The sequence below is a fragment of the Bubalus bubalis genome, chromosome 4, assembly GCF_019923935.1.
Source record: "Bubalus bubalis isolate 160015118507 breed Murrah chromosome 4, NDDB_SH_1, whole genome shotgun sequence".
NCBI lineage: Eukaryota > Metazoa > Chordata > Mammalia > Artiodactyla > Bovidae > Bubalus > Bubalus bubalis.
Genome location: NC_059160.1, coordinates 14426879 through 14454711, shown reverse-complemented (window position 1 = coordinate 14454711; position 27833 = coordinate 14426879). Strand labels below are relative to the sequence as shown.

The following is a 27833-nucleotide window of genomic DNA, read 5'->3' as shown; positions in this document are numbered from 1 at the left end:
AGCCTGGGTCTTCTGCATCGCCAGGTGGATTCTTTACCACTGAGCCAACCTGGGAAGCCCCTTCCCCCTCCCGTATTCCCTACCAAAAATTAGACAGTTAAACAAGAAAATCAATCTGGAGAAAGCAAGCTCAGTTCTTCCAAACTAAGCATCAGGGCCTTGCAGTGTGTCTTCACCCCTCCCCTTGTCTGATGATCACTCAGTTTCTGGTAATGTGACCACTGTTGCTATAGAAGCAGTGATATCACCAGCTGTGATTCTGATGTCACTCTCCAGTCCCAGCTAGGGGGAGGTACATGGAAGGCTGGGGGAGGAAACAAGATCTTGAGCTGAGCACGAACATCCCAGCATCTTCGTTGACTTTAAAAGTATCTTCTAGAGCCTTCTGTGGTTCACTCTTCCAGTGCTGCAGAGGTAGGAGATCCCACTGGACTGACGAGACAGCCCATTTTCTGATATTCTGTGGTTAAAAGGGAGAATTCAGTGACAAGGAATGGGTAACTCCACATTCAACCTCACCTCCCTCTTGTCCCAGTTAATGTCAAGTCAGAATCTTCTGGAAATAAATGAGCCTCTCCTTCAGCACAATGATAGTAGATGGTAGCTACCTACCATCTTTGCTGTTAAAGTTTTAATTTTGTTTCAGATGGACTAGATCTCCTTGGCCATACTTTTGCAGACATGAGGGCGTCTGCTTTTCAATTTCATGATGTGACTGGAAGCTTGACTACCTGCTGACTTCCTATTCATGTGGGCTATTCCAAAAGTTGGGGGTGGGGTAGATTTTTTTTGTCTGTTTTTTTGTTTGATTTTTTTCCAGCGCTCTAATAGCAAAATCAGATTAGTATTGCTCTGAGTCCCAATTTTCATTCACTTTCATCCTCTCTTATTTCTGACTCCTTGGCTAGACGCCAGAGAACTGGGGCGAAGCAGAACATATATAGCTATGTGGAGACAACATCTGTACTAACAGGGCAATGGAGAGAGAAGTTATTAACAAAGGGAAGTGAAAATATAGGAAATCCACAGGAAAGCTTTACACTGAATGGTACCACTGAGAAAAAGATACACACACACACAGAGACTCACAGTCTTCTAATCCTTAAACAATCGCATGAGACTGATTTCATCAACGGCCACATTTACGGAGTGTCTACTGTATGCTTTGCATTTAGAGAAAGGGAATGAGAGAGAAAAATAAAACATATTAGAATATATTCTTCCTTTTTAAAATTAGTAATAAAAAGTGGCCTAGTAAACTTCAAAACTTGATCAGATACATATCAACTCTGCAAAAGCTTCACATATGCTGCCTGTAATTTGAGTATTTCTGCGAGCTTAGGAACCTTAAGTAAACAGGAGCTCTTGCTTATGATGAACACAGGAAACATGTCCTGAGATGGAACTGGGGTATGGGATACAGCTCCATAAACAAGCCCCTCTATTATTTATGCCTCCCTGGCTGGCGTTCATGGTTTGCACTCCTCACCTATCACTGAGGTGATAATCATATTGACATTTTAAAGGAACATTTTAGGTCAGTCCTTCTATTGTTCCATTGGGTCCCCCTATCGGCCATAGGAAAAATTCTTAGCTTCCAGAAGGTTAACCTGCAGAGCTGTAAATATCTCAATGAATCTATCGATTGGTTTTAATAGTCCCTTTATGGGTGTCAGTTTCCTTATCTTTAAAATGAGAATGTTACAATAAATGATTCTCAAGGTCCATTTATCTTCACATTGTGTATAGTTAGCCTTCTTTCCTCATCAAACTTAATAGATAACAGCGTCGTTTGTCTCATTTATTTTCCATTTAATTCCAGGATATTACTCACCCACTTTGAAGTTAGGAAATGGATGAATCGTTCATTAACTCAAATCTCTAGATTTTCCTTCTCTCTTTTCCATTTCATTATGCGACATGTATACAAATTTAGAAGTCTGAACAGCACTACCATCAAAAGGCATTTAAGTACCTTGGTATATACACTATTATCCAGGAAAATTTAGGGAATTTAAAGTCTGAAACAACTTCATGGACACAAACAAACATGCAGAGAATATAGAAAATAAAATAAAAACCTCTGGACATATGTAGGTGGAAGTGTTTGCTGAATCTATGTAACGAGTAAGTGTGAAATAAGTATAAAAGCACTTTTGAGATAATTGATTCATTTTTATTATTGGGATAGATCAGATCAGATCAGTCACTCAGTCGTGTCCGACTCTTTGCAACCCCATGAATCCCAGCACGCCAGGCCTCCCTGTCCATCACCAACTCCCGGAGTTCACCCAGACTCACGCCCATCGACTCAGTGATGCCATCCAGCCATCTCATCTTCTGTCATCCCCTTCTCCTCCTGCCCCCAATCTCTCCCACCATCAGAGTCTTTTCCAATGAGTCAACTCTTCGCATGAGGTGGCCAAAGTACTGGAGTTTCAGCTTTAGCATCATTCCTTCCAAAGAAATCCCAAGGCTGATCTCCTTCAGAATGGACTGGTTGGATCTCCTTGCAGTCCAAGGGACTCTCAAGAGTCTTCTCCAACACCACAGTTCAAAAGCATCAATTCTTTGGCACTCAGCCTTCTTCACAGTCCAACTCTCACATCCATACACGACCACTGGAAAAACCATAGCCTTGACTAGACGGACCTTTGTTGGCAAAGTAATGTCTCTGCTTTTGAATATGCTATCTAGGTTGGTCATAACTTTCCTTCCAAGGAGTAAGTGTCTTTTAATTTCATGGCTGCAGTCACCATCTGCAGTGATTTTGGAGCCCCCCAAAATAAAGTCTGACACTGTTTCCACTGTTTCCCCATCTATTTCCCATGAAGTGGTGGGACCGGATGCCATGATCTTCGTTTTCTGAATGTTGAGCTTTAAGCCAACTTTTTTACTCTCCACTTTCACTTTCACCAAGAGGCTTTTGAGTTCCTCTTCACTTTCTGCCCTAAGGGTGGTGTCATCTGCATATCTGAGGTTATTGATATTTCTCCCGGCAATCTTGATTCCAACTTGAGTTTCTTCCAGCCCAGCATTTCCCATGATGTACTCTGCATATAAGTTAAATAAGCAGGGTGACAATATACAGCCTTGACGTACTCCTTTTCCTATTTGGAACCAGTCTGTTGTTCCATGTCCAGTTCTAACTGTTGCTTCCTGACCTGCATACAAATTTCTCAAGAGGCAAATCAGGTCTGGTATTCCCATCTCTTTCAGAATTTTCCACAGTTGATTGTGATCCACACAGTCAAAGGCTTTGGCATAGTCAATAAAGCAGAAATAGATGTTTTTCTGGAACTCTCTTGCTTTTTCCATGATCTAGCGGATAGGAGATCCTCTAATAAATTATTGGATAAATATTTATACCTTTGGCAAGTCTCTGGGGTGAGCATATTCTCAAAAGGAGTCAAGCTTTGTGAAAGCCTTACCACCCTATCAAACTTGAGCAAGTCATTTCTTTTTTCTCAGATTCTCAAGTTTAAAAAAAAAAGAAAAATTGAGCTATCCAGAATTAGCAATAGGCGGTATTCATATATATTCATTCAGCAGACAATTGTAAGGAAGATAATTGATCTGGAAGCTGGTTTTGACATTAATTGTGAATTAGCTTTGTCACAAAAGGACTCATTTCTCCTGAATCCTCAGAGGAGAACTTACGAAGTGTTTTGAGATCCACAAACTCAGGGCACTTACTCTCCATTCTAGCTACTGAACTTCTGACTTCCTGTTCAAGCCAAGTTTGAGATTAGGCTAAAAGCTTTCAGTGTCCTTGTTGTTAAATAAGTCTGTCTGCCAATGATTGGAAAGTGGAGAATAATGATAGTCATTTCAGAAACAATTGGTCAGATGATAAAACCCTTGTTGTTGAAAGGTTATTGCTGAACCATGAAAAGACACCTGGATTCTTGGCCTCCAGAGGAGAAGAATTCAATCCAGGGCCAGAGACGAGGCTTGATCACTCAGAGCTTTTGTCCAATAGAGTTTTATTAAAGTATAAAAGGGATAGAGAGAGCTTCTGACATAGACATCAGAAGAGGCAGAAAGAGTACCTCCTTGTTAGTGTTAGCAATGGAGTTATATACTCTCCAATTAGTTATTATAGTGAGTCAAAAGAATGTCTGGAGGTTGTAAAGACCTCACTAGACATACTCCCATAATTTACATTTTAAGATAACAGGATTAGCCAGAAGGTTTTTCCCAGAGACTGTCCTCAAGCAGGATACATTATCGTTATATAATCCTAAGGCATGTAGGGGGGGGGGGAAAGTTTGTCCTTTCTTCCTCATTGAGAATTCCAGACCTCTCTCTCCTTGGGGACCCCTGGACTTCTTATCAACCTGCCTAGGAAATGACTCTCATTGTCATGTAGGAACCACGAGACAGCAAAAATGATATCTGCACTTTGAATGTGAATATCATTTTGTGCTCATCATTTGTGTATCATATGTGAAAAATAATAGGTCAAAATCATTTGGTAATGAGAGCAATAAAGTTCAGAGGTGATAGTAGTCATGTTTATTTGTGTCTTTCCTTTGCAGATTCCTTATATTTCATGGACAGAGTGGGTAAACTTAGGAATAGTGAAGACAACAAGAAATTAATCCAGAGCTTTCCTCGTATCTCAGAACCTGTTCTCAGTAAGAGTGAGTGAGCACACAACTTCCCTACTTTCTGTTCTTCGTTTTCATCCCTGCTTTTTAATTGTGCTGCTGCTGCTGCTGCTAAGTCGCTTCAGTTGTGTCCCACTCTGTGCGACCCCATAGACGGCAGCCCACCAGGCTCCCCTGTCCCTGGGATTCTCCAGGCAAGAACACTGGAGTGGGTTGCCATTTCCTTCTCCAATGCATGAAAGTGAAAAGTGAAAGTGAAGTCGTTCAGTCGTGTCTGACTCTTAGCAACCCCATGGACTGCAGCCTACCAGGCTCCTCTGTCCATGGATTTTCCAGGCAGGAGTACTGGAGTGGGGTGCCATTGCCTTCTCCAGTATAGCCTAAATAGGGCTTTCCAGGTGGCACTAGTGGTAAAGAATCCACCTGCCAATGCAGGAGACACAAGAGATGCAGGTTCGATCCTTGGGTCAGGAAGATCCCCTGGAGGAGGGCATGGCAATCCACTCCAATGTTCTTGCCTGGGAAATCCCGTGGACAGAGAAGCCTGGTGGGCTGAAGTCCATGGGGTTGCAAAGAGTCAGACACGACTGAGCAACTGAGCATGTAGCCTAAATAAATCAGTAGATCCTATTGACATCGTCATGTTCCATTAGAAGTCATGCATTAAGATGAAATGTAAATCAGAGATTAAGAGACTTGCACTGTCAACAGTCTAGGCAACCTGTTTCTAAGTCTTTTTTTTTTTTTTTTTTGGCCAAGGAACAGTGCCTTCCATTTTTTTATTCATGGTGATGATTCAAGCATATGAATATTTACATAAAACAATGAGCTGCTGAGAGACAAAACAAGGTTCAACTTCATAGACAGTAAAAACATCATTGTTAGGGGTTTAAAAAAACATTAAAATAAGGTACCAAGAAGCTTACAAAATCTCAGAAAAAAATGTTTCAAAGAATAAACGATTGTCTTTCTGGAGCTGGCAAATCTGTTGCAGAGAGGATCTCTCATATATAAGCCCAGGGATTTTCAATTCTAGGTGTCCGTTAGAATCACCCAAGGAGCTTTTAAGAAATTCAATGCTGTGACTTCCTGGTGGTTCAGTGGCAAGATTCTGGGCTCCCAATGCAGGGGGCCTGGGTTTGATCCCTGGCCAGGGAACTAGATCCCATGCTGCAGCTAAGACCTGGTGTGCGTGTGCATACTCAGTGGCCTCAGTCGTGTCCGACTCTGCGACCCCATGGACTGCATCCCTCCAGGATCCTCTGTCCATGGGATTCTCCAGGCAAGAATACTGTAGTGGGTTGCCATTCTCTCCTCCAGGAGATCTTCCAAACCCAGGAATCAAACCCACATCTCCTTTTGCTCCTGCATTGGCAAGGAGATTCTTTACCACAGAGTTACCTGGGAAGCCCAAGACCTGGTGCAGTCAAATAAATATTAAAGAGAAAAAAGAAAGTTTTATCCACTTGTTTCCAAACCGTAAAACCAGTGAAATAAGGTCTCTGAGGATTAGTCTCTCAGATTCGGTATTTTAAAATAGTTGATTCAGGGTTTTTAAGCAAGATCCTTCTAAGGTCTAATCACAATGTAAAACCCATGGCTTGTTCAAGGAATCTATTGTATCACAGTATTAGGAAGAGTGAAAGCTCTTTCCCCAGATCAGTGACCTAAGTTAGTGATTGGGGTATAAAAACAACTCCACATCCTTTTGGGAGCATGAATAGGTAGCTCTTGAAAGATCTTATGCTGCTGCTGCTAAGTCGCTTCAGTCGTGTCCTACTCTGTGCGACTCCATAGACGGCAGCTCACCAGGCTCCCCTGTCCCTGGGATTCTCCAGGCAAGAACACTGGAGTGGGTTGCCATTTCCTTCTCCAATGCATGAAAGTGAAAAGTGAAAGTGAAGTTGCTCAGTCGTGTCCAGTCCTAGCGACCCCATGGACTGCAGCCTACCAGGCTCCTCCGCCCATGGGATTTTCCAGGCAAGAGTACTGGAGTGGGGTGCCATTGCCTTCTCTGGAAAGATCTTATATTTTCTTTTTAATAATTACCCGTAATGTTTTGTGCAACAAAAATAATAAACCCACTTATTGTCGTTGTTCAGTCACTCAGTCGTGTGCAACTCTTTGCCACCCCATGGACAGTAGCCCACCAGGCTCCTCCATCCATGGGATTTCTCGGGCAAAAATACCAGAGTGGGTTGCCATTTCCTTCCCCAGAGGATCTTCCCAATCCAGGAATTAAACCGGATTTTTTTTTTTTTTTTTTTTACCACTGAGCCACCTGGAAACCCACATATAAATAAATTTAAATTGTGTATAATCTGTGTTTGCATTGTGTTGGTTTTGTTTGTGGGGGAGATGTCTACCCTCCACAAATAAAACCTGAAGTCCTTTAAAGAAAATATTTCCAATTAACCAGACATTCAATCATGAATAATGTTCCATTTATTTCAAGCAATTATTTATATGACATAATTTCACTGTCTAAAAAGTTTAGGATAAGCATTTGTACTTTATTTTGACAGAATTTTAAGCCAGTGTATTTGTTAAAAACAAGATATAAATATGTGTGTCTATTCACAAAGATGTTTTGGGGGCACTGAGGAAAAAAAATTGGCCATCTCATTCCACCTTGTTTATTGAGAAATATAGGCCTAAGCAACACTTACAACAAGAGAAAGGAAACTTCGATGAGGAAGCCTGATGATGGAATTCTGACTTGACAAAAGAGGGCAAAGAGAAGCTTCTCATACTCGTAGGTTATTGGTGGGCAAGTGTGATAATTAGTCACATTTCTAAGAACTATCAGATGAGATGCAGTGTTGCAGAAAGTCAATGAGACTAAGCCCACAGTCTAACTCCCCATGGATTAGGAGTTGGTGCTCACTGGTGAGATGAAGTAGTAAAAGCAGTAAGCATAAGCAATTATTTCAAGAAAAATGACTACAAATAAGAAAAAAGAGAAACAGTAGCTAGAGGAAGGCTTGGGATGGAAGAATACATGTAAAATAAAGATCAGCTTTCTGGAAGACCAGGTAGATGGTGGTGCCATGACAGAAATTAGGAAATAGAGCAAAGAGTTGGGAGGGTTATGAAAAAACCAACATCAGCCAGGACATCACTACCTCCAAGGCCCTTTGGATGGTGCATAAGACATCTCCCTTCTCTTGCCATTCAGAAGTTTGGCGGAACCATGGAGGCTGAGAATTCCCCCAGGACTTTTGATTAACTGGAAGAGGGATTATTCTTAAGGAAGCCATCCTAGACTTACTGCTAATATAAGTAAGTTAGTCCTCTAGAAATCAATTACAACCAAGCCTACATTACTTAGAAAAGTTGGTGGGGCAAGAACAGAGAGGGAAAAGTCAGTTAATTCTATTTTGATCAAGTTGAGCTTTGAGCATATACTGAAAATCGAAGATGTTAAAGGGCGGTCAGGCTAGGACACAGAACATGCTCAGGTTCGTTCATGAGCAAATCTGTACTAAGCACCTATAGAAAACATTGCTTCATGGGAAATAGATGGGGAAACAGGGGAAACAGTGTCAGACTTTATTTTTGGGGGGCTCCAAAATCACTGCAGATGGTGACTGCAGCCATGAAATTAAAAGATGCTTACTCCTTGTAAGAAAAGTTATGACCAACCTAGATAGCATATTCAAAAGCAGAGACATTACTTTGCCAACAAAGGTCCGTCTAGTCAAGGCTATGGTTTTTCCTGTGGTCATGTATGGATGTGAGAGTTGGACTGTGAAGAAAGCTGAGCACCGAAGAATTGATGCTTTTGAACTGTGGTGTTGGAGAAGACTCTTGAGAGTCCCTTGGACTGCAAGGAGATCCAACCAGTCCATTTTGAAAGAGATCAGCCCTGGGATTTCTTTGGAAGGAATGATGCTAAAGCTGAAACTCCAGTACTTTGGCCACCTCATGCGAAAAGTTGACTCATTGGAAAAGACTCTGATGCTTGGAGGGATTGAGGGCAGGAGGAGAAGGGAATGACAGAGGATGAGATGGCTGGATGGCATCACTGACTCGATGGGCGTGAGTCTGAGTGAACTCTGGGAGTTGGTAATGGACAGGGAGGCCTGGCATGCTGCGATTCATGGGGTCGCAAAGAGTCAGACACGACTGAGCGACTGAACTGAACTGAACTGAACTGAGAAGACACCAGCCTCTGGTCTTGCACTAGAGACACATGTTCTAAGGAAATCTTTCTGTGGTTTGGAGCTGAGAATGCCAAGGTCCAGAGTTAAGTGGGTCTGAAGTAACTCTCAGGACAGATGTCTGTGGAGAGCATCACTCCTGTTTTCCTCATATCAGTCATTTGTCTTATTACTCCTCACTTCCATGAAACTAGCCCTTTTGATGATCCTTCTCCTTTTTTCTACTTCCAGATGTCGGATAGGGTTGACTGGTTACAAAGCCAAAATGGAGTATGCAAAGTTGATGTCTATTCCCCCGGAGACAGCCAACCCCAAGACTGGAAAATGGTAAGGGTCAGCCTCCTTATAAATACAGAGTTAGGAATATGTGGCATGCCATTAAGAGTAGCCTTATTCTCTCCACTGCCACCTCTTTTTTTTCCTTCATATTTTTGGCCACGCTGCCTGCAGCATGGGGTAGCAAAAAGTTGGGCATGACTGAGCGACTAAGCAACAACAACAAGCAGGTTTATTATTTTTGTTATGTGAAACATTATGGGTAATTACCAAAAAATTAGTTTCCTGACTAGGTATCAAACCCATGCCCCCTGCAGTGGAAATGCAGCATCTTAACCACCAGACCCCCAGGGAAGTCGCACCACCTCTTATTTTTGAAGATGAAATTCTTGGGGGGAAAATGAACTCCTTTAGAACAAAAAAATTCCATGTATAATTTTGTGGGGTAAAAAATCCTATGATACTTAGTACGAGAAATATGCCACAGTTAATGATAAAAAAAATGTATAACAGTTGTAAAACTTTAGTCTTCTAACAGAAAGAGACTCAAACAGAAATGTTCTCAAAGTTTATAGATGTGTAGGATGCCTCAAAATTCTCAGAATTATAAACTCTCATCTAAGTGATATTGTTCTGCCCTCATCCTTCAACAAACATTTATTCCACACTTACTTAGTATCAGGCACTGTTAAGTCAGAGTCCCGTCAGAAAAGAGAAACCACGTCAGTAATTAAATACTAAAAAACTACTCAGTAAGAGGTATTTAACTAAGTTCACTACTAAAAGCTGTGAAAGAGGACTCTAATAAATCCAGAAGCAGCAAATGCAGAAAGCAGCTACTACCCCTAGGCTGAAAGACTGAATGAGGAAGAAAGTTAAGGCTCATGAAGTCCCCTTGCCCTCAAGAAAGGCTGCTTCAGATCTCCTTGGAGAGCGTGTCCTGCAGCAGGACAGCAGCCTGCATCCCAGTGGTGCTCAAGACACTTGCCAGAGGGCACAGGGAACCAGAAGGGAAGCCCTTCCCTCCTGTGATGACCAGATAGCGCCCCTCCAGTGCCCTCTGCCAACAAAGCCAGCCACCCAAGGAGAAATGTTTAAAGGGTCCAGCTCCAGACTCACAAAGCAAAACCAAAAAGGGTAGACTTGGACTTGAGAGACAGTAATGAATGAATGGCACAGACACTGTGCTGAGTCTTAGGGTCAGAGATACAAAACTAAACTCACCTGTCCAGAGATTAAAGAACCCTTCTCCTTCCAATTGGCCACAAAGTTCCACACTGATTTGAGCCTTAAGATAAGCAAAAAATACTAGCCAAGTAGGTTTTCTGTTGTCTCTCACCAACAGAGAATAGATCTCTATAAACCACTAATCCATTAAAGAAATCACCAAGTGGTGAGATAGTAAAACCAAAATTCTCAAGCATTGCTAACACCAATGATTGGTGGCTGTGGAAGGACTAAAATGAAAACCAAAAACTAAATTAGTAGAGAGGAAAATTTAAATGGTGCCTAAAACACCATCTCAGGGGGGCCAAGAAAGAACACACTGGGTACAGCACTCCCATATTGACCTTCACCTCTGTTAAGCAAAATCTGTTGGACATCTTGACAAAGATTTGCAAAACTGTTAAAAGATTATTTTCAGAGAAAGGTGAAATAATGACTCTCCTATGAAAATAAAATAGACTCATGTGAAAGATTTTATTGAACTCATTAATGAGATTTTATTTAATTAATTAATGGTGCAGTTCTAAGGAAAGTCCAAAAAAAAAAAAGACCTGTATATAGATCAGGAGTATTGGAATGAACTGTGCAAATGGAAGCCAAACTGACATCTTCCAAAGTGAGAGAGAAAGTCAGTAATTCTTTCCTGGTCAGAATTAACATGTGTGTAGACAAAAATTATACTGCATTGCTAACAGTTATCTATAGTTTTCAGAATTATCAGGTATTTCCAAGAGAATCAGAATCAGAAAACGTGGAGGAGTATGCTATAGATTGTGCAGAGTTTTCTACAAATTTCCCTATAGTAGCTATTATTCAAATTAGGAGAATAATTTAGAGGACTTTGAACCAAGTTCTGTGGCCTACAAGCAGCTTAAACCAGGCTGTAGAGGTCCAGCTGCTTTTGTCTTCTTCCCAAGTCATCCAGACATTACAGTAGACTGCTGACTGTAGGGGCAGAGAGAACCAATTTCAGGGTCTGAACTGGATTTGAATCCTGGCCCCCACCATGCGCTAGCTGTGAGATGCTGCATATATGTGTGTGTGTATATATATATATATATATGTGTGTGTGTGTGTGTGTGTGTGTATGTATACAGGGCTTCCCAGGTGGCGCTAGTGGTAAAGAACCTGCCTCTCAGTGCAGGAGACACAAGAGACGTGAGTTCAATCCCTGGGTGGGGAAGATCCCCCTGGAGGAGGAAATGGCCACCCACTCCAGTATTCTTGCCTCGAGACTCGCATGGACAGAGGAGCCTAGAGGGCTACAGTCCTTAGGGTTGCAAAGAGTCGGACAAGACTGAAGTGACTTAGCACTTAGTGCATATATATACACACAGACACACACACACACACACACACACATCCTCTCCCTTTTGGATTTTCTTCCCATTCAGGTCACCACAGAGCATTAAGTAGAGTTCCCTGTGCTGTATAGTATGTGCCCATCAGTTGTCTGTTTTACGCATACTATCAGTAGTGATATGCGTCAATCTCAATCTCCCAATCCCCACCACCTCCCTTTTTCCCCTTTTAAAATACCAAATTATTCTTTAAAGATGAGCAGTACTTGTGGTTATCCTCAGAGAGATGTAACTCCAGTAGTTACAGTGATCCCTTACATTTGATGGTAAATAGGACACTTTCACCGGAGAAGGCAATGGCACCCCACTCCAGTACTCTTGCCTGGAAAATCCCATGGGCGGAGGAGCCTGGTAGGCTGCAGTCCATGGGTTCGGACACGACTGAGTGACTTCACTTTCACTTTTCACTTTCATGCATTGGAGGAGGAAATGGCAACCCACTCCAGTGTTCTTGCCTGGAGAATCCCAGGGATTGGGGAGCCTGGTGGGCTGCCGTCTATGGGGTCGCACAGAGTTGGACACGACTGAAGCGACTTAGCAGCAGCAGCAGCAGCAGCAGGACACTTTCACATACATTCTTATTTTAGCCTATGTTCAAGTGAAGATTATGAATTAGGTCAACATATAAACATATGCATATGCTTAGCACAGCTAGCATCCACCAAAGACTCTGCATTCACTCAAAACTAATCAATTGTCCCACAGATATTAATTCCTCATTTACAAATCAGATTCTTAACCTAAAGCATCCCCAGTAGTCCACTGGAAGCCACTGAGCATATCAAGATTGTGCTTTGTGTAGCCCGGCAAAGTGATTAATTATGCACCACTGTCCTTGAATTTTCTGATGTTTTGAAAACTATACTTGTAATGAAAGTGAAAGTGTTAGTCACTCAGTCGTGTCCAACTCTTTGTAACCCCATGGACTGTACCCTGCCAGGCTCTTCTGTCCATGAGATTCTCCAAGCAAGAATACTGGAGTGGGTTGCCATTCCATTCTCCAGAGGAATCTCCCTGACTCAGCAATCGAACCCAGGTCTCCATCATTGCAGGCAAATTCTTTACTGTCTAAGCCACCAGGGAAGCCCTATACTTGTCATAAGAGACCTAAATAAAACAGATCAACCATAAAAATAGTAATGAATAGCAATATATGAAAAATCTGATTTAGTGCAAATTGGAACTCTGTAGCTGATGAGGGTCAGATCTTAAGGATCTATGTTGTTAGAGGTGACACAGTACAGTGGTTGAGAGCAAGGGCCCAGGAGTCACTGGTCCGATTGGAACTCCTCCTCCATCAGTGATTAGCTGTGTAACCTCTGAACTAACTTAATCCCTCAGTTCTTCAATTTCCTCTTCTGTTAAAATGTGGATAATAAGAAAGCTAGCCCCACTCCAGTACTCTTGCCTGGAAAATCCCATGGATGGAGGAGCCTGGTAGGCTGCAGTCCATGGGGTCGCTAGAGTTGGACACGACTGAGCGACTTCACTTTCACTTTTCACTTTCATGCACTGGAGAAGGAAATGGCAACCCACTCCGGTATTCTTGCCTGGAGAATCCCAGGGACGGGGGAGCCTGTTGGGCTGCCATCTATGGGGTCGCACAGAGTTGGACACGACTGAAGCGACTTAGCAGCAGCAGCAGCATTTAAGTTTATTGCCAGAATAATAGTGGCTTTCTAGGTGGCTCCATGGTAGTCCGCCTGCCAATGCAGGAGATGCAGGAGATGCGAGTTCAATCCCTGGGTTAGGAAGATCCGGTGGAGGAAGAAATGGCAACACACTCTAATAATCTTGCCTGGGAAATCCAGGCAGAGGAGCCTGGTGAGCTACTGTCCATGGGCTTGTAGAGTCAGACATGAACTGAGCACACATGTGCACACATAGAATAATATTAAATGAAGTCCTAGTTTTAAAGTACTCAGAACAATGCCTGATATATAGTAGGTGGTGGTGGTGGTTTAGTCAGTCAGTCGTGTCCAACTCTTGCAACCTCATAGACTGTAGCCCTCTAGGCTCCTCTGTCCACTGGATTTCCCAGGCAAGATTACTGAAATGGGTTGCTATTTTCTTCTCTAGGGGATCTTCCCAACCCAGGGGTTGAACTCTGGTCTCCTGCATTGCAGGCGGATTGTTTACTGATAGCCACTAGGGAAGGCTGATATATAGTAAGCACTCAGTAAATGTTGCTTCCATCTGTTGGGTTGATGGAGGAGTTGAGACATGAGAGGGCCGACCATTTTTGTGACTGCTCTTTGAGGTTGTCCTGAATATCCTGTGTCTTTACTTTATTATAGTCGGATGAATCCTTGTCTATTTTTAAGGAAGCTTCACACGATCCCATCAGAGTGCTAAGCTGGCTCCGCAAAGACCTGGAAAAAAGCACAGCAGGATTCCAAGACATTAGGTTCAAGCCCGGAGAATCATCGCTCGGCAGGGAAATGGTCAGCTCAGGAGACCCACGCAAAGGTTTCTGCGTGGACTATTACAACACCACCTCCAGGGGTAGTCCAGGGAGGCTGCATTTTGAGATGAGTCACAGAGAGAATCCGCACCAGGGCCCCAGCACGCACACCTGCAATGGGAGCTCCGTAGATGAAGTCTCCTTCTACGCCAACCGCCTCACAAATCTTGTCATCGCCATGGCCCGCAAGGAGATCAACGAGAAGATTGACGGCTCTGAAAACAGGTGTGTCCACCAATCAGTATACATGGGGGATGAGCCTCCACCCAACAAGAGCCTGAGCAAGGTGGCGTCGGAGCTGGTGAATGAGACCGTCACTGCCTGCTCCAAAAACACCCCATCAGATAAGGCTCCGGGCTCTGGTGACAGAGCCTCGGGGACATTACAGAGCCCCCCAAATTTAAAATACAAAAGCACTTTGAAGATCAAGGAGAGCAACAAGGGAGGCAGGGGTCCAGACGACAGGCCTAGCTCTAAGAAGTCTTTCTTCTACAAGGAAGTATTCGAATCTCGTAACGCGGGTGATGCCAAAGAGGGAGGAAGGACCTTACCGGCGGAGAGAAAGATGTTCAGAGGGTATGAAAGGCCCGATGACTTCACAGCTTCCATCAGTCAAGGGATCATGACCTATGCCAACAGTGTGGTGTCCGACATGATGGTCTCCATCATGAAGACCCTGAAGATCCAGGTGAAGGACACAACCATTGCCACCATCGTGCTGAAGAAGGTCCTGATCAAGCACGCCAAAGATGTAGTCTCCGACCTCATCGACTCCTTCATGAAGAACCTCCACAATGTCACGGGGACCCTCATGACGGACACGGACTTTGTCTCGGCCGTGAAAAGAAGCTTCTTCTCTCATGGAAGCCAGAAGGCCACGGACATCATGGATGCCATGCTGGGGAAACTCTATTCAGTGATATTTGCCAAGAAACCCCCTGAGACAGTCAGGAAAACCAAGGATAAGTCTGAAAGTTACTCCCTCATCTCTATGAAAGGGATGGGTGACCCTAAACACCGAAACGTCAACTTCGCCTCCATGAAATCAGAAGGTAAAGTGAGGGAGAGAGTATGCACCCCCACGCCCAAACCCGAGAAGTCCTGTGTGGAAACTCTGGGGGAACACATTATCAAAGAGGGGCTGACCCTGTGGCACAACAGCCAGCAGAAGGAAGGCATATCTGCATGCCTCCAGGGCTCACCCTTCGTAACTCCCAAGAGACAGTATAAACCTGTGCCGGACTTTCCCCTGGGGTTCCCTTTTGACCCCTGCAACTTCAGCCTCCCTATGCAGTGCCCAGAAAAACCTGAGAATTTTATGTGCGACTCAGACTCCTGGGCCAAGGACCTGCTTGTTTCTGCCTTACTTCTGATCCAGTACCACCTGGCCCAGGGAGGAAACATGGATGCACAGAGCTTTCTCAAAGCTGCTGGCACCTCCAACCTGTATCCCACTAAGTCTCCAGCCGTTTCCCATGAGTCCAGCCTCCGGTCTCCCCAAGTGGAAGCTGACCCAGAAGAAGTGGAGAAGAAGGACCTAATGAGCGTTTTCTTCAACTTTATCCGGAACTTGCTCAGTGAGACCATTTTCAAGAGCGACCATAGCTGTGATCCCAAGGCAACCAAGGAAGACAACAGCCCCCAGTGTGAAAGACCCGTCACCCCCTCTCCCGCCAAATTAAATGAATGTGATGAGACTGGGGGTGCTTTTGCGGGCCTCACCAAGATGGTGGCTAACAAACTTGACGGCCACATGAACGGGCAGATGGTAGACCATCTGATGGACTCAGTGATGAAGTTGTGTCTCATCATTGCCAAGTCCTGCGACTCTCCGTTGGCAGAACTGGGAGACGACAAGTCCGGGGATGCCAGCAGGCCAACATCAGCCTTCCCAGAGAGTTTATATGAGTGTTTGTCCACCAAGGGCACAGGGACTGCAGAGACGCTCCTACAGAATGCCTATCAGGCTATCCACAACGAACTGAGGAGTCTATCAGCACAGCCCCCCGAAGGGTGTGCAGCACCCAAAGTGATCGTCAGCAACCACAACCTGACTGACACCGTGCAGAACAAGCAGCTCCAAGCCGTTCTTCAGTGGGTGGCCGCCTCTGAGCTCAACGTCCCCATTCTGTACTTTGCCGGTGACGACGAAGGAATCCAGGAGAAGGTAAGGCAGTAGAGCCAGGGCTTTGAGGAAGATTGATTAGGGTTAATGAGGGTTTTAAGTGCTTTTTCTTTCTAAATGGGAAGATAGCTCTAAGAAGGGTAGGATGGGAACAGTAAACATTCGAAGCTCAAAACTCATAGCCTAGCCAATGGGTAAATTAAAACTAGATTTTTCCCAATAAGAGGTGTATCAAAGGGAAAAGAAGATATACACTTTTTTTTTCTCTTTCTTTCTGTGTATCTAGATGGGAATGCACAAATAAGGAGCCTCCAAGTGAGTTGGTGAAAGGATCAGAGTAAGGCCTGGGCTCAGACTGAACTCTGGGTAGGACAGCTTTGCCCAAAGAATGAGGAGACGCTGGGAAGCGTCCTGGGGATGTGTTGGCTGGGGGCAAAGGGTTTAGATTCATAGTGTTTTCAAGCCTATCATACCTCTCTTTGCTGGTGATCTAGGAGCCATTAGGGATTTGAAGGGATTCAATAAATAGCATCCCTCTTCCCCTCACCCTAAGTTCTGAATCAATTGATAAGTAAGACTAAAGAATAAGGCAGACAGAAAATCAGCTTATTATTGTTCTTACTGATAAAGGTAAGTGTGCTTTCTACCTCCTTTCTTCTCCCAATTTAGACCTCAAAACTGCTCATGGAAGGGAAATTTTGAGTCTGGGAAGCTTTTGTTTACGTAGTTGGTGCTCCATGCTAATGAAGGGGAATTAAGAGACCACCCCCACAATATACACAGTCTCTCTCTCTTTCTCTCTCTCAGGGTGGTTTTTTTTTTTTTTTTTTTCAACATTACTTCCTCTCAATTAAGAGTGGAACAATGGCATTTACTAATTAAGTAATAGGAGGTGGCACCAGAGGCTGGGGTTATTATAAAAAGCATCCGTCGTCTTAGAAACCAGAGGATATGGAGGAAGAGGCTTTCTCTGTTTGATGCATGGGGTTAGTAGCGCTTATAACTGGGTTACTTGGTGTATGTGATGACCAGGAAGACACAGGACTGTACTGCACACAGAATAGGCTACACTCAGCCTAAACGAGAAACTGTCTCTCCTGTCGACTTGCTCCTTTTGCAGCAACAGTACTCTGCAGGCTTGTTCCTTGCGTGTCTGTGCACTGACAGCATTGGCCAGTGCAGAAGCTCAGGCTCCACTCCTGACCTACTGAATCAGAACCTTTAGCAAAACCCTCAGTTGATCTGTGTGCCTGTTCCACGTTGGGCCAGAGGACAGAACATGGAGATCCAATCTTAGATTTATCCCGAAGAGTACTTGCTTGGCAAGTTCTGTCTGTTCAGTTTTTCCAGTCTGTAAAACAAATTATTTTGTGTATGTGTGCTTAGTCACTCAGTCGTTTCTGACTCTTTGTGACCCCATGGACTCTAGCCTGCCAGGCTCCTCTATCCATGGGATTCTCCAGGCAAGAATATTGGAGTGAGTTGCCATTCCCTTCTCCAGGGGATCTCCCTAAACCTGGGCTCCAACCCAGGTCTCCTGCATGGCAGGCAGATTCTTTACTCTCTGAGCCACCAAATTATTTTCATAAGTTGCAATTAGCAGAGGAGCCAATATTGAGGAAAGCTTTAGACTAATGAAAAAATCTAAAAAGAAGCATAGCTTTCACATGTACAGTGTGTGAAACAGGCTTTGTTCTGACACCGTCTTTTAAGTCTACCTCATCCTATGTAACAATCATAATACATTCTAGATTATTCTGAATTAGAATGTCTATGATACAATTCTCTAGAATGAGACAATAGACTTGCAGGCTTCCTTCTACACGCACACACACACACATTTTCTTAAAGGAAAAGAGTGGGAAACATGAGCAACAGCACATGCAAATGTCACCTAGTGAGTAGATTTGTCCTGAGCAGCAGCATATTTTTAAGAAAAGTTGGATGGCGTATACATCAAAGAAACTATATAAATATGAGTTGCAAATTTTTTTTTGGAAAGAGACTTAATATAGGCAACTATTTTCATGCTAATGCTGGTGATTAAATCTGGCAATACCAGCATATCCATGAGCCCAATTCCTTTAAACAAATTTGTATCCATTTAAAAAAAACTGTTGGTGACCCTCTGCAGCATGTAGGATCATGGTTCCCTGGCCAGGGCTGGAACCCAGGCCCCCTGTACTGACAGTGAGGAGTCTTAACCATTGGACCTCCATGGAAGTCCCTGTATCCGTTTTTGAATAGGTAATGTGTGCATACTTCAAAATCCAAAGGCACACACAAAAAAAGATGCACAATTAAAATTAAGGACTTTTTCTCCTTTTTATCTCCCCATTCCATTGCCCTCCCTGGAGAAAACCATTCTGATCGATTTCTTGCTTATCTTTCCAAAAATGCTTATGCAGCATACAAGTTAATACATATTTGTTGTTCAGTTGCTAAGTCGTGTCTGAATCTTTGCGACCCCATGGACTGTAGCCCACCAGGCTCCTCTGTCCCTGTGATTTCCCAGGCAGGAATACTGGAACGGGTTGCCATTTCTCTCTCCAGGGTGCACCAATTCGCACACCTATTAAAAGAAAATGAGAGCACCTGTTTCCCACATAGCAACTAACCTACAGTCCATGCCAAACTTTTGGTCTTTGCCAAGTGTTGCCTTACTTTGCACTTATCTTTTTAGGAATGAGGGTGAATATCTTTTCATGTGTTTAAGAGCCATTTTTGTTTTTTAAAAATATGTGTTTGGCTGCACTGAGCCCTTTTTGTGAACTTTTAGTTGTGGCATCTGGAATCTAGTTCCCAGACAAGGAATTGAACCCAGGTTCGCTGCCTAGGGAGCTCAGTGTCTTAGCCACTGGGCCACCAGGGAAGTTCCTAAGAGCCGTTTTTGAATTTCCTTTTTCATGGATGAATCATTTGTTTGTAAACTCTGCCCATTTTTTTCTGCTAGGTTGTTGGTCTTTTTCTTATGGATCAGTGAGAGTTTTCTATAATACAAGGAAAATAGCCTTTGTGATATTACATATGATTTTTTTAATCATTTGACTTTTGATTGATGTTTCGTTTTGTTGCTTTTGCCATGAAGAATTATTAAATGTTTATGCGGTCAAATATGATAGTTCATCTTTTATTTTTCCTAGATTCTGTGTCATATTTTGGAAAACATTCTCCACTACAAGATAGTAGCAAAACTTCCCCATGTGTTCTTTCTCCTAGCACAATTATGATTTTTTTAAAAGTGTTTTAGGCTTTGATCCACTTCACATTCATTTTTATACAAGGTGTGACATAGGAATTCAGTCTTATTTTTTCCAGATACCTATATGTCTTTGTTTTTTCCCTACGCTTTCTGTTCTATTCCATTGAGTCATTCATCTGTTCTTACTAGTTTAATACTATTTTAATAGCATATTGCTTTAATTATTGTAATTCTGTCATATGTCTTAATATTGATAGGACTAGAGACTCCTTTTTCTCTGTCTCAGAATTTTCTAGGCTATGTTTCTCAGTTTCACCCCCAGCCACTGGTAATCATCAACCTGCTTTCTATCATTAACAGATTTGCCTTTCATTTTAGAAAATAATGGAGTCGTAAAGTATGTAGCCTTTTACATCTGGCTCCCGACTATTAGCATAAGGTTTTTGAGGTTTATCCATGTTGCAGTATGTATCAGCAGTTCATTCCTTTTATTGCTGAATAGAATTTCATTGTATATGTTTTCTCTATCGATTCACCAATTAATAGACATTGGGGTTATTTCCATTATTTTGCTATTATGATTAATGCCTCTATGAACAGTCACATACAAGTCTTTGTATGGATATATATTTTCACTTCTCTTGGTTGACAAGGAGTGTAACTGCTGCATTTTATGGTAAGTACAATTTCTTAAGAAACTGTTCAACTGTTTTCCAAAGAAGCTGTACCATTTTATTTTCCTACCAGCAATTTCATTGATTTCAATTTCTCCATATCCTCATCAACATTATTCTGTTCTGTTTTTAATTATAACTGTTATAGTGGTTTTTGTGGATTTAACTTGACATACATACATTAAAATGACTAAAGATGTTGAGCATCTTTTTATATGCTGATTAGCCATTCATATATAATCTTTGGTGAGTTGTCTATGTAAATTGTAAATCTTTTGCCCATACTTTGACTGGGTTGTTAGAAAGTTACAAGAATTCTTGATGTATTCTGGATACAAGTCCTTCACCGGATATATATATTTTGCAAATACTTTCTGTCAGTCTGGAGCTTATTTTTTTTAACTTAATGGAGTGTTTCAAAGAGCAGAAGTTCTTAACAATGACATCTAGTTTAGTTTTTACCTTCATTGCTTGTACTTGAGATGTCATATCAAATAAATCTCTGCCTAACTCCACTGTCCTCTACTGAAGGCAGTTTTGCCCCTAAGGGACATTTGGCAATGCCTGGATTGCCAATTCTGTTGTCACAACTGGGAAGGGAGGGGAGTTTAGCAGGGAGAGGCCAAGTGAAAGTGAAAGTGTTAGTCACTCAGTCCTTGTCCAGCTGTTTTCGAACCCATAGGCAAGAATACTGGAGTGGGTTGCCATTTCCTTCTCCAGGGGATCTTCCCAACCCAGGGATTGAACAGTTAGTTATGTTTAGTCTGCTTTTCCTTTTTGTTTTTCCTTTTATTGTCTTCTTTTGAATTATTTTTAAACATTTTTCAGTCTTCCATTTTAATCCATCTGTTGTGTTTTGCTGTATCTCTTTGTGTAGTTTTTTAGTGGTTTCTCTGGGTACCACAATTCACATACTTAACTTGTCAGAGTCTACTTAGAGTCAACAGTGACCACTTAGGCTAGAATGTAGAAATCTTCCTGCCCTATGGGGCCCTTCATCCTTCTGCCTGAGACTGCCGTTATTTTATGTAATTAGCTGCCTCAGTTCAGTTCAGTTCAGTCGCTCAGTCGTGTCCAACTCTTTGTGACCCCATGAATTGCAGCATACCAGGCCTCCCTGTTCATCACCAACTCCCAGAGTTCACTCAGACTTACGTCCATCGAGTCAGTGATGCCACCCAGCCATCTCATCCTCTGTCATCCCCTTCTCCTGCCCCCAATCCCTCCAGCATCAGAGTCTTTTCCAATGAGTCAACTCTTCGCATGAGGTGGCCAAAGTACTGGAGTTTCAGCTTCAGCATCATTCCTTCCAAAGAAATCCCAGGGCTGATCTCCTTCAGAATGGACTGGTTAGATCTCCTTGCAGTCCAAGGGACTCTCAAGAGTCTTCCCCGACACCACAGTTCAAAAGCATCAATCCTTTGGCACTCAGCCTTCTTCACAGTCCAACTCTCACATCCATACATGACCACAGGAAAAACCATAACCTAATTTAAAATTAGCTGCCTAAAATCTATTTAATTTTATTGCCTAAAATCCTTAGGCAATATTATTTTTGCTTTCAACCATAAAACATATTTTAAAGAATGGAGGCAAGTCGTTCATCATTTATCCTGAGATTTTTACCATTTCTTCTGTTGTTGGTTTGCTCCTCATGTTCCCAGTTTCCTTCTGATACCATTTTCCTTCTGTGCAAGGAAACAGAACGCATTTTTCTGGCGATGAATTATCTTAATTTAATCTGAAGTTTTATTTGACCTTCATTCCTGAGGCATATGTTTGCTGGACATAGAATTCTGGTTTGACAGTTCTTTTCTTTTAGTGCTTAAAAAGTGCTGTTTCACTCCTCTGTCCCCTGTGGTTTTTGATGAGAAATTCGCTGTCATTGGCACTGTTGTTTCCTCATGTATAATGTGCCATTTGTCACTGGCTGCCTTTAGATCTTTTCCTCTTTTTCTTTCGGTTCAGTTCAGTCGCTCAGTCGTGTCCGACTCCATGGACCACAGCACACCAGGCCTCCCTGTCCATCACCAACTCCTGGAGTTTACCCAAACCCATGTCCATTGAGTTGGTGATGCCATCCAACCATCTCATCCTCTGTTGTCCCCTTCTCCTCCTGCCCTCAATCTTTGCCAGCATCAGGGTCTTTTCAAATGAGTCAGCTCTTCGCAGCAGGCGGCCAAAGTGTTAGTTTTCAGCAATTTGATGGTGATAGGTCTTGTGAATTACGGGGGTTCATCATATTTCAAGTTCACTATGCTTCTTGAATTTGTCTGTATGTCTGTTAGAAAATTGGGGACGCTTTCATGCATTATTTCTTTAAATATATTTCTGCACTACCCTTTTTCTTCTCTAAGGACATAAATGTAAAACCCTCTGGAACTGTCGCACAGGCCCCTGAACTCTGCATATTTTGTCAATCTGTTTGAAGGAGGCTTATTCTATCTCTTATACTGTTCAATACGGTTAATTTTTATTGCTCTGTCTTTGGTTTTCCTGTGTTTCCTTACTCATCTCCATCTATTTAGTCTTCATTTTGGATTTGGTATTATTGTTTAGCTGTACAATGACCATGTTTAACTGTACGGTGACCAGCTGTACAATGAGTCTTCGTTCTATCTCCTCTTTGCAGAGACTTGTCTTTCCATCTGTTTCAAGAGTATCCTTATGCACTTCAGTGTCTGCCTGGAATTTCCCCTGAAAAAGCACCTGATATTTGGCCTGTTAATCTGCCCTTTGAACTTCTCATAGAGTCAGTTGCAGAACACACAAAATGGAAAGCTGGTTCATTTGTTGCCACACGGATTCCAGATGAATGGCAGTATACTGGGCTCATATGAGAATACTTGCTTGGGCTTTTCTCATTTTATGCCTGGGAAGAGAAGTAAACATAGGGTTCAGAGACTTGGGTATGAGCAGTGCCTCCGCTGATTTCTGGCACTGTATTACTGACAACCGTCACCTCTCCGGGCAACATTTTCATGGGGGTTGAATGCATCTTTGAGTCACCTTCCTGCTCTATCATCCCAGGGCTCTCTGGCCTACAGGGCTGAGAAAGCAGCATCTACATTGTCCTATGGCTCTTTCTCTCCTGTCTGTGTTGGTCTCTGGGCGGTGATGGAAGCCCATTTTATGATGTTACAGTGAGCTTAAGAACTTCAGAATTCTTAGAAGGCATGAACACCATTGACCAAACAGCCACTGGAAGCAGGACGTTTTAGTCTTTGTGGGACATCTTCCATATCACGGACAGGGGGTTGCCGTTTAAATGAAGGGCGATGGAGCCCACTTTCTTTCGTCAGACAAGCCAACGAGTGTCTAGGTTTTGGAAGTAGTCTCAGCATCACCCTGGAGGCTCTCCCGCGGCCAGGTACCGCCCCCTGCTCTCTGGCCTTGAAAGCCCCGCCGGACCCTCGGTGGGATGCTCTGCCTCCTCGACTTCCGCCTTCTTTCCCTCCCTCAGCTACTGCAGCTCTCGGCAGCCGCCGTGGAAAAGGGGCGCAGCGTAGGTGAGGTTCTACAGTCGGTGCTGCGGTACGAGAAGGAGCGACAGCTGGACGAAGCGGTGGGCAACGTCACACGGCTGCAGCTGCTGGACTGGCTGATGGTGAACCTGTGATGGGGGCCCGCCGCCGCCCCTCTTTCCCGCGGTGGGCCCCGCCCTCGCCCCTCCCTTCGTCCTCACTGCCGCGGCCCCCCTCTCCCGCCTCCTCACAGAGCCCCAACATTATCTTCATACCACTCACATCTAAGACACGTCATCGTGCGCTAGTCCCTGGATTTTGCAGATATTCTTGTCCATGCGAGCAAGGACGTAAAATAAAAATTACAAATAAATGGCCCCGAGTATTTGGTTTTCTTGGGATCCAATGGGACCAACGCCTGCACGCTAAATCGCTCAGTCGTGTCCAACTCTTTGTGACTCCATGGACTGTAGCCCACCAGGCTCCTCAGTCCATGGAATTCTCCAGGCAAGAGTACTGGAGTGGGTTGCCATTTCCTTCTGCAGGGGATCTTCCTGACCCAGGGATCAAACCTGGATCTCCCGCATTGCAGGCAGATGCTTTACCGTCTGAGCCACAGATATGGTCAATTAAGTCTCTTCAAGGAGAATGTCTTTTATTATTTAACCTCTTGCATGCATGCCAAGTCACTACAGTCATGTCTGACTCTTGCAAGCACATATAGCCCACCAGGCTTCTCTGTCCATGGGATTTCCCAGGCAAGAATCCCGGAGTGGGTTGCTATTTCCTATTCCAGGGGACCTTCCCGACCCAGAGATCAAACCCATGTCTCGTCATGTCGCCTGTGTTTGCAGGCCAGTTCTTTACTCCTAGCGAGACCTAGTCAGTTCAGCTGCTCAGTCATGTCTGACTCTTTGCAACCCCATGGACTGTAGCACATCAAGCTTCCCAGTCCATCACCAACTCCCGGAGTTTACCTAAACTCATGTCCGTTGAGTCAGTGATGCCATCCAATCATCGCATCCTCTGTTTGTCCCCTTCTCCTCCCGCCTTCAATCTTTCCCAGCATCAGGGTCTTTTCCAATTAGTCGGTTCTAGACCTGGGAAGCCCCAATGGGACAACAAGGAGAAGCAGTCTCAGGAATGAAAGAGTCCAATGGTTAGCAGAGTAAAAGTACTGCCTGCCTGAGAGCCCAGCCAAATGCTGGTGGGCCTGTTGTCTATGCATACACACTCACTTCCCATCGACCCATCAGTGACTTGTGACTTGCCTGCTTTAAAGGGGTCCCTTAATAAGCCACTGTTTGTCAAGAGTTATTTCAGCCCTTTATAACCATGTACGTACTTTTCAATATCCAATCTGAATCCTTTAAATTAGGCTACCAGGACCTGGCTCCTTGTCCTATTCTCCCCAGAACTGTCCATCTCACCTTTATCCTTGGTTGCAGACTCTCGGGGTCCAAAATGGTCCAGAGGACCTGAGTTCAGTGGCCAGTCCTGTACCTCTCCAGATAGAAGACGTGGGACAAGTCACCTGTTAGGACACTGCTCTGACTTAATATCCATATCACCCCGCTTTAGAAGCACTTTCTGAATTATATGTTCTCCAGCAATTTTACATTCTCCATCCTTCCTTCTAGAAACTTCCTCCTCCTCTGGTTTCTAGGTTTCCTATTTTTCTGCATCTCTCTGGGGCTCTACTCAACCCCTTACATGTTTCTCTCTCCCAGGATTTGACCCTCTTGACCCTCCACTGTTCTCAGTCATTTTCCCCAGATGATCTCACCCAAACCCAATGGCTTCAATCACCCAATGCCTCCCTTCATGGACTATTACACAGTGAGAAAACTATGAAGCCAGGTATATATCCCAGGTTGTTTCTGATGTTATGATCTTCTTTTGCACACATTTATCTGTACTGTAATTACAACCATATACAGACTGTGAGTTCACGTAGGCAGACTAGAAGGGCAGGTGGTGGATGAGTGGACACGTCCAGTAGCTTGCTCATCTTCCGAGCTTCGGGAAACCTGCCATCCCCGGCTCCACGTGGTCTTACAGGAGCATCAGTCATGGCATTGCCACCACCACACCGTGGGCTTGTAATCCCGGCTGGCCAACTGGAGGACCCCAATATCTCAGACACAGTGATGGGTTCAAATCCAATTACTTCTGAGACTTTCCTCCTAGCAGGAAGACTGCTACTTTTGATGGGAAGATAGTGGTCATCTTAACTCCTGGGCAGAGCTTCTCTTCAGAATGAAGTCAACCATAAATGAAGCAAGACTAAGGGTGGGGGGGGGGGGGGCGAGAGCATCTGAGCTCCATGATCTTGTCTGAATTCCTAGATCCTGCTGTGTCTCCGTTTACACATCCTGATTCCCCACAGTCATGAAAACCAATAACTGCCTTGTTGTTTAAATGAGTTGGAACTTGGCTTCTGGTCATTCCCAGACCAGAATTCTAACTGGCATAGGTTAACTCGGGCAAGAGGGGAAAAGTTGATTATTATTTAGAGTTCTCTTAGTGATGCTGTTCTTTTAGTACTCTTAGTGATGCTCCCCTGGTGACTCAGATGGTAAAGAATCTCCCCGCAATGCAGGAGACCCAGGTTCAATCCCTGGGTCGGGAAGATCCCCTGGAGAAGAAAATGGCAACTCACTCCAGTATTGGACTGAGGAGCCTAAAGAATCCCATGGACAGAGGAGCCTGGTGGGCTATCGTCCATGGGGTCACAGAGAGTCAGACATGACTGAGCAAATAACCCTTTCACTTTTACTAGTGATGCTGTAACATTGAGTACTTAGCTGTCTTCCTGAGACAGACCGGGACCTGGGACTCTTAGCTGCAGTGCTTGCACCTGGACACACCTCTCCTCCAACAACAAAATACAAAGAAACTGGATGGGACTAAAAATAACCATGTGTATGCACAGTTGGGGGCAAATTCTGGACCCAAAAGATACAAAGAGACCAAAAAACCCACTGTCACTTTTGAAGAGCCTGGAGCCAAAACAGGGGGTCAGGAGCAAAAGCAGGGTACTGAGCATATCCCCTGCCCACACCACCACCTAAGAGATGTGCCCAAACCCTGGACACACCCATACCCTGTACCCTTACCCCACACTTAAGGACCCAGCTCCCTTCACCCAGGGAGTGAGAAAGGGAATCTGCTGTTTGTGCTCACCCCCCACTCCAGCATCAGGGACCCCAATAAAACTTTGCCTGAATTTCCTCTCTGGCCTCCAGTCAATTTCTAGTTATTGGGGAGGGCCAAGAACTCTGGTCAGTAACATCCCCACCACCCCCCAATCCCCACCCTACCCCATGCACCCATTGTTTATTTGGTTAAGGGCATAAGGAAGAAGCCTGGGTGCAAGGACATTCTTTCCAATCCCTCATCACAGAAATCATGCCAATCGGTCAGGTGAATAGAGGTCCTTTTTTTTTTTTTTTTTTAAACAAACCTTTATGGGTTTAAAAAAAAAAAAAAAACAACCATCTTAAGTATTGTACAATATAAGCACTGTCTCTAATACAAATCACGGCGGGGAAAGAGCAGACACACCCTCCGCTCGGGTCACACAATAGGCGGTAAAGCATTTGTGTTCTTGGGGGAGGACTTTTTGTTCTGTTGTCCTGCGGAGGTCTTGGACTCCGCTGGCCCAACAGCCACCTCTGGCTTTCCGGAAGCTTCTGCCAGATGAGGCAGCTGGATCACCTTGGCCATGTGCTGGCCAGAGCCTCGCTGATTGCCTCGATTCTCATCCTGTTTGGTGGCGCCATCTTTGATTTTGTCTTTGGCCTGTACTTGGAGGACCACATCTGCCAAGGAGAAGACAGCAGGAACAAGTAAGTGTTCAAACTTGAGTTATGTTCTAACTGTCCAGCAGGTTCTAAATCACTTCTGGGAAACCCTGGTGGTAACGATATAAAAGCGGTTCATTGGTAAAGCACATTCTACGTGCCAGACATCCTTCTAAGCATGCGTGCTCTGTCACTGAGTCCTGTCTGACTCTTGCAACCTCATGGACTATAGCCCACCAGGCTCCTCTGTCCATGGTATTCTTCAGGTAAGAATACTGGAGCAGGATGCCATGCCCTTCTCCAGGGGATCTTCCCGACCCAGGGATCAAACCCGGGTCTCCTGCATCTCCTGCAGGTGGATTCTTTACCACTGAGCCACAGGGGAAACCCATCATTCTAAGCTCTTGACAGTTACTGATTCCTTCACTCTTTCCTACAGCTAGACAGGATCAGCCGTA

At 44.0% G+C, this 27833-nt stretch overlaps 2 protein-coding genes across 4 annotated transcripts in view; one reads left to right on the top strand and one right to left on the bottom strand.

The window, feature by feature from the left end:
* The first annotated feature begins 45 nt into the window (after positions 1-45).
* On the top strand, positions 46-23936 carry AKAP3 (A-kinase anchoring protein 3). Of its 2 annotated transcripts, none has more exons than XM_025283055.3 (5): positions 46-414; positions 4542-4646; positions 9008-9103; positions 13965-16271; positions 23569-23936. In XM_025283055.3, exons 3-5 carry the CDS (start codon positions 9008-9010, stop codon positions 23722-23724), a joined length of 2559 nt encoding a protein of 852 aa, XP_025138840.2. In that variant the 5' UTR covers positions 46-414; positions 4542-4646; the 3' UTR covers positions 23725-23936. The 2 variants fall into 2 exon arrangements, with proteins under 2 accessions (XP_025138840.2, XP_044796916.1); XM_044940981.2 differs by having other exon boundaries at positions 13938-16271.
* Positions 23937-26818: 2882 nt separating this feature from the next.
* DYRK4 (dual specificity tyrosine phosphorylation regulated kinase 4) overlaps positions 26819-27833 on the bottom strand; it is a 37708-nt gene continuing 36693 nt past the window's right edge. For both annotated transcript variants that reach the window (XM_006069000.4, XM_044940980.2), the window contains one exon: positions 26819-27393. In XM_006069000.4, coding sequence (XP_006069062.3) covers positions 27149-27393 — 245 coding nt within the window. In that variant the 3' untranslated portion in view covers positions 26819-27148. The remainder of the gene's footprint in view (positions 27394-27833) is intronic.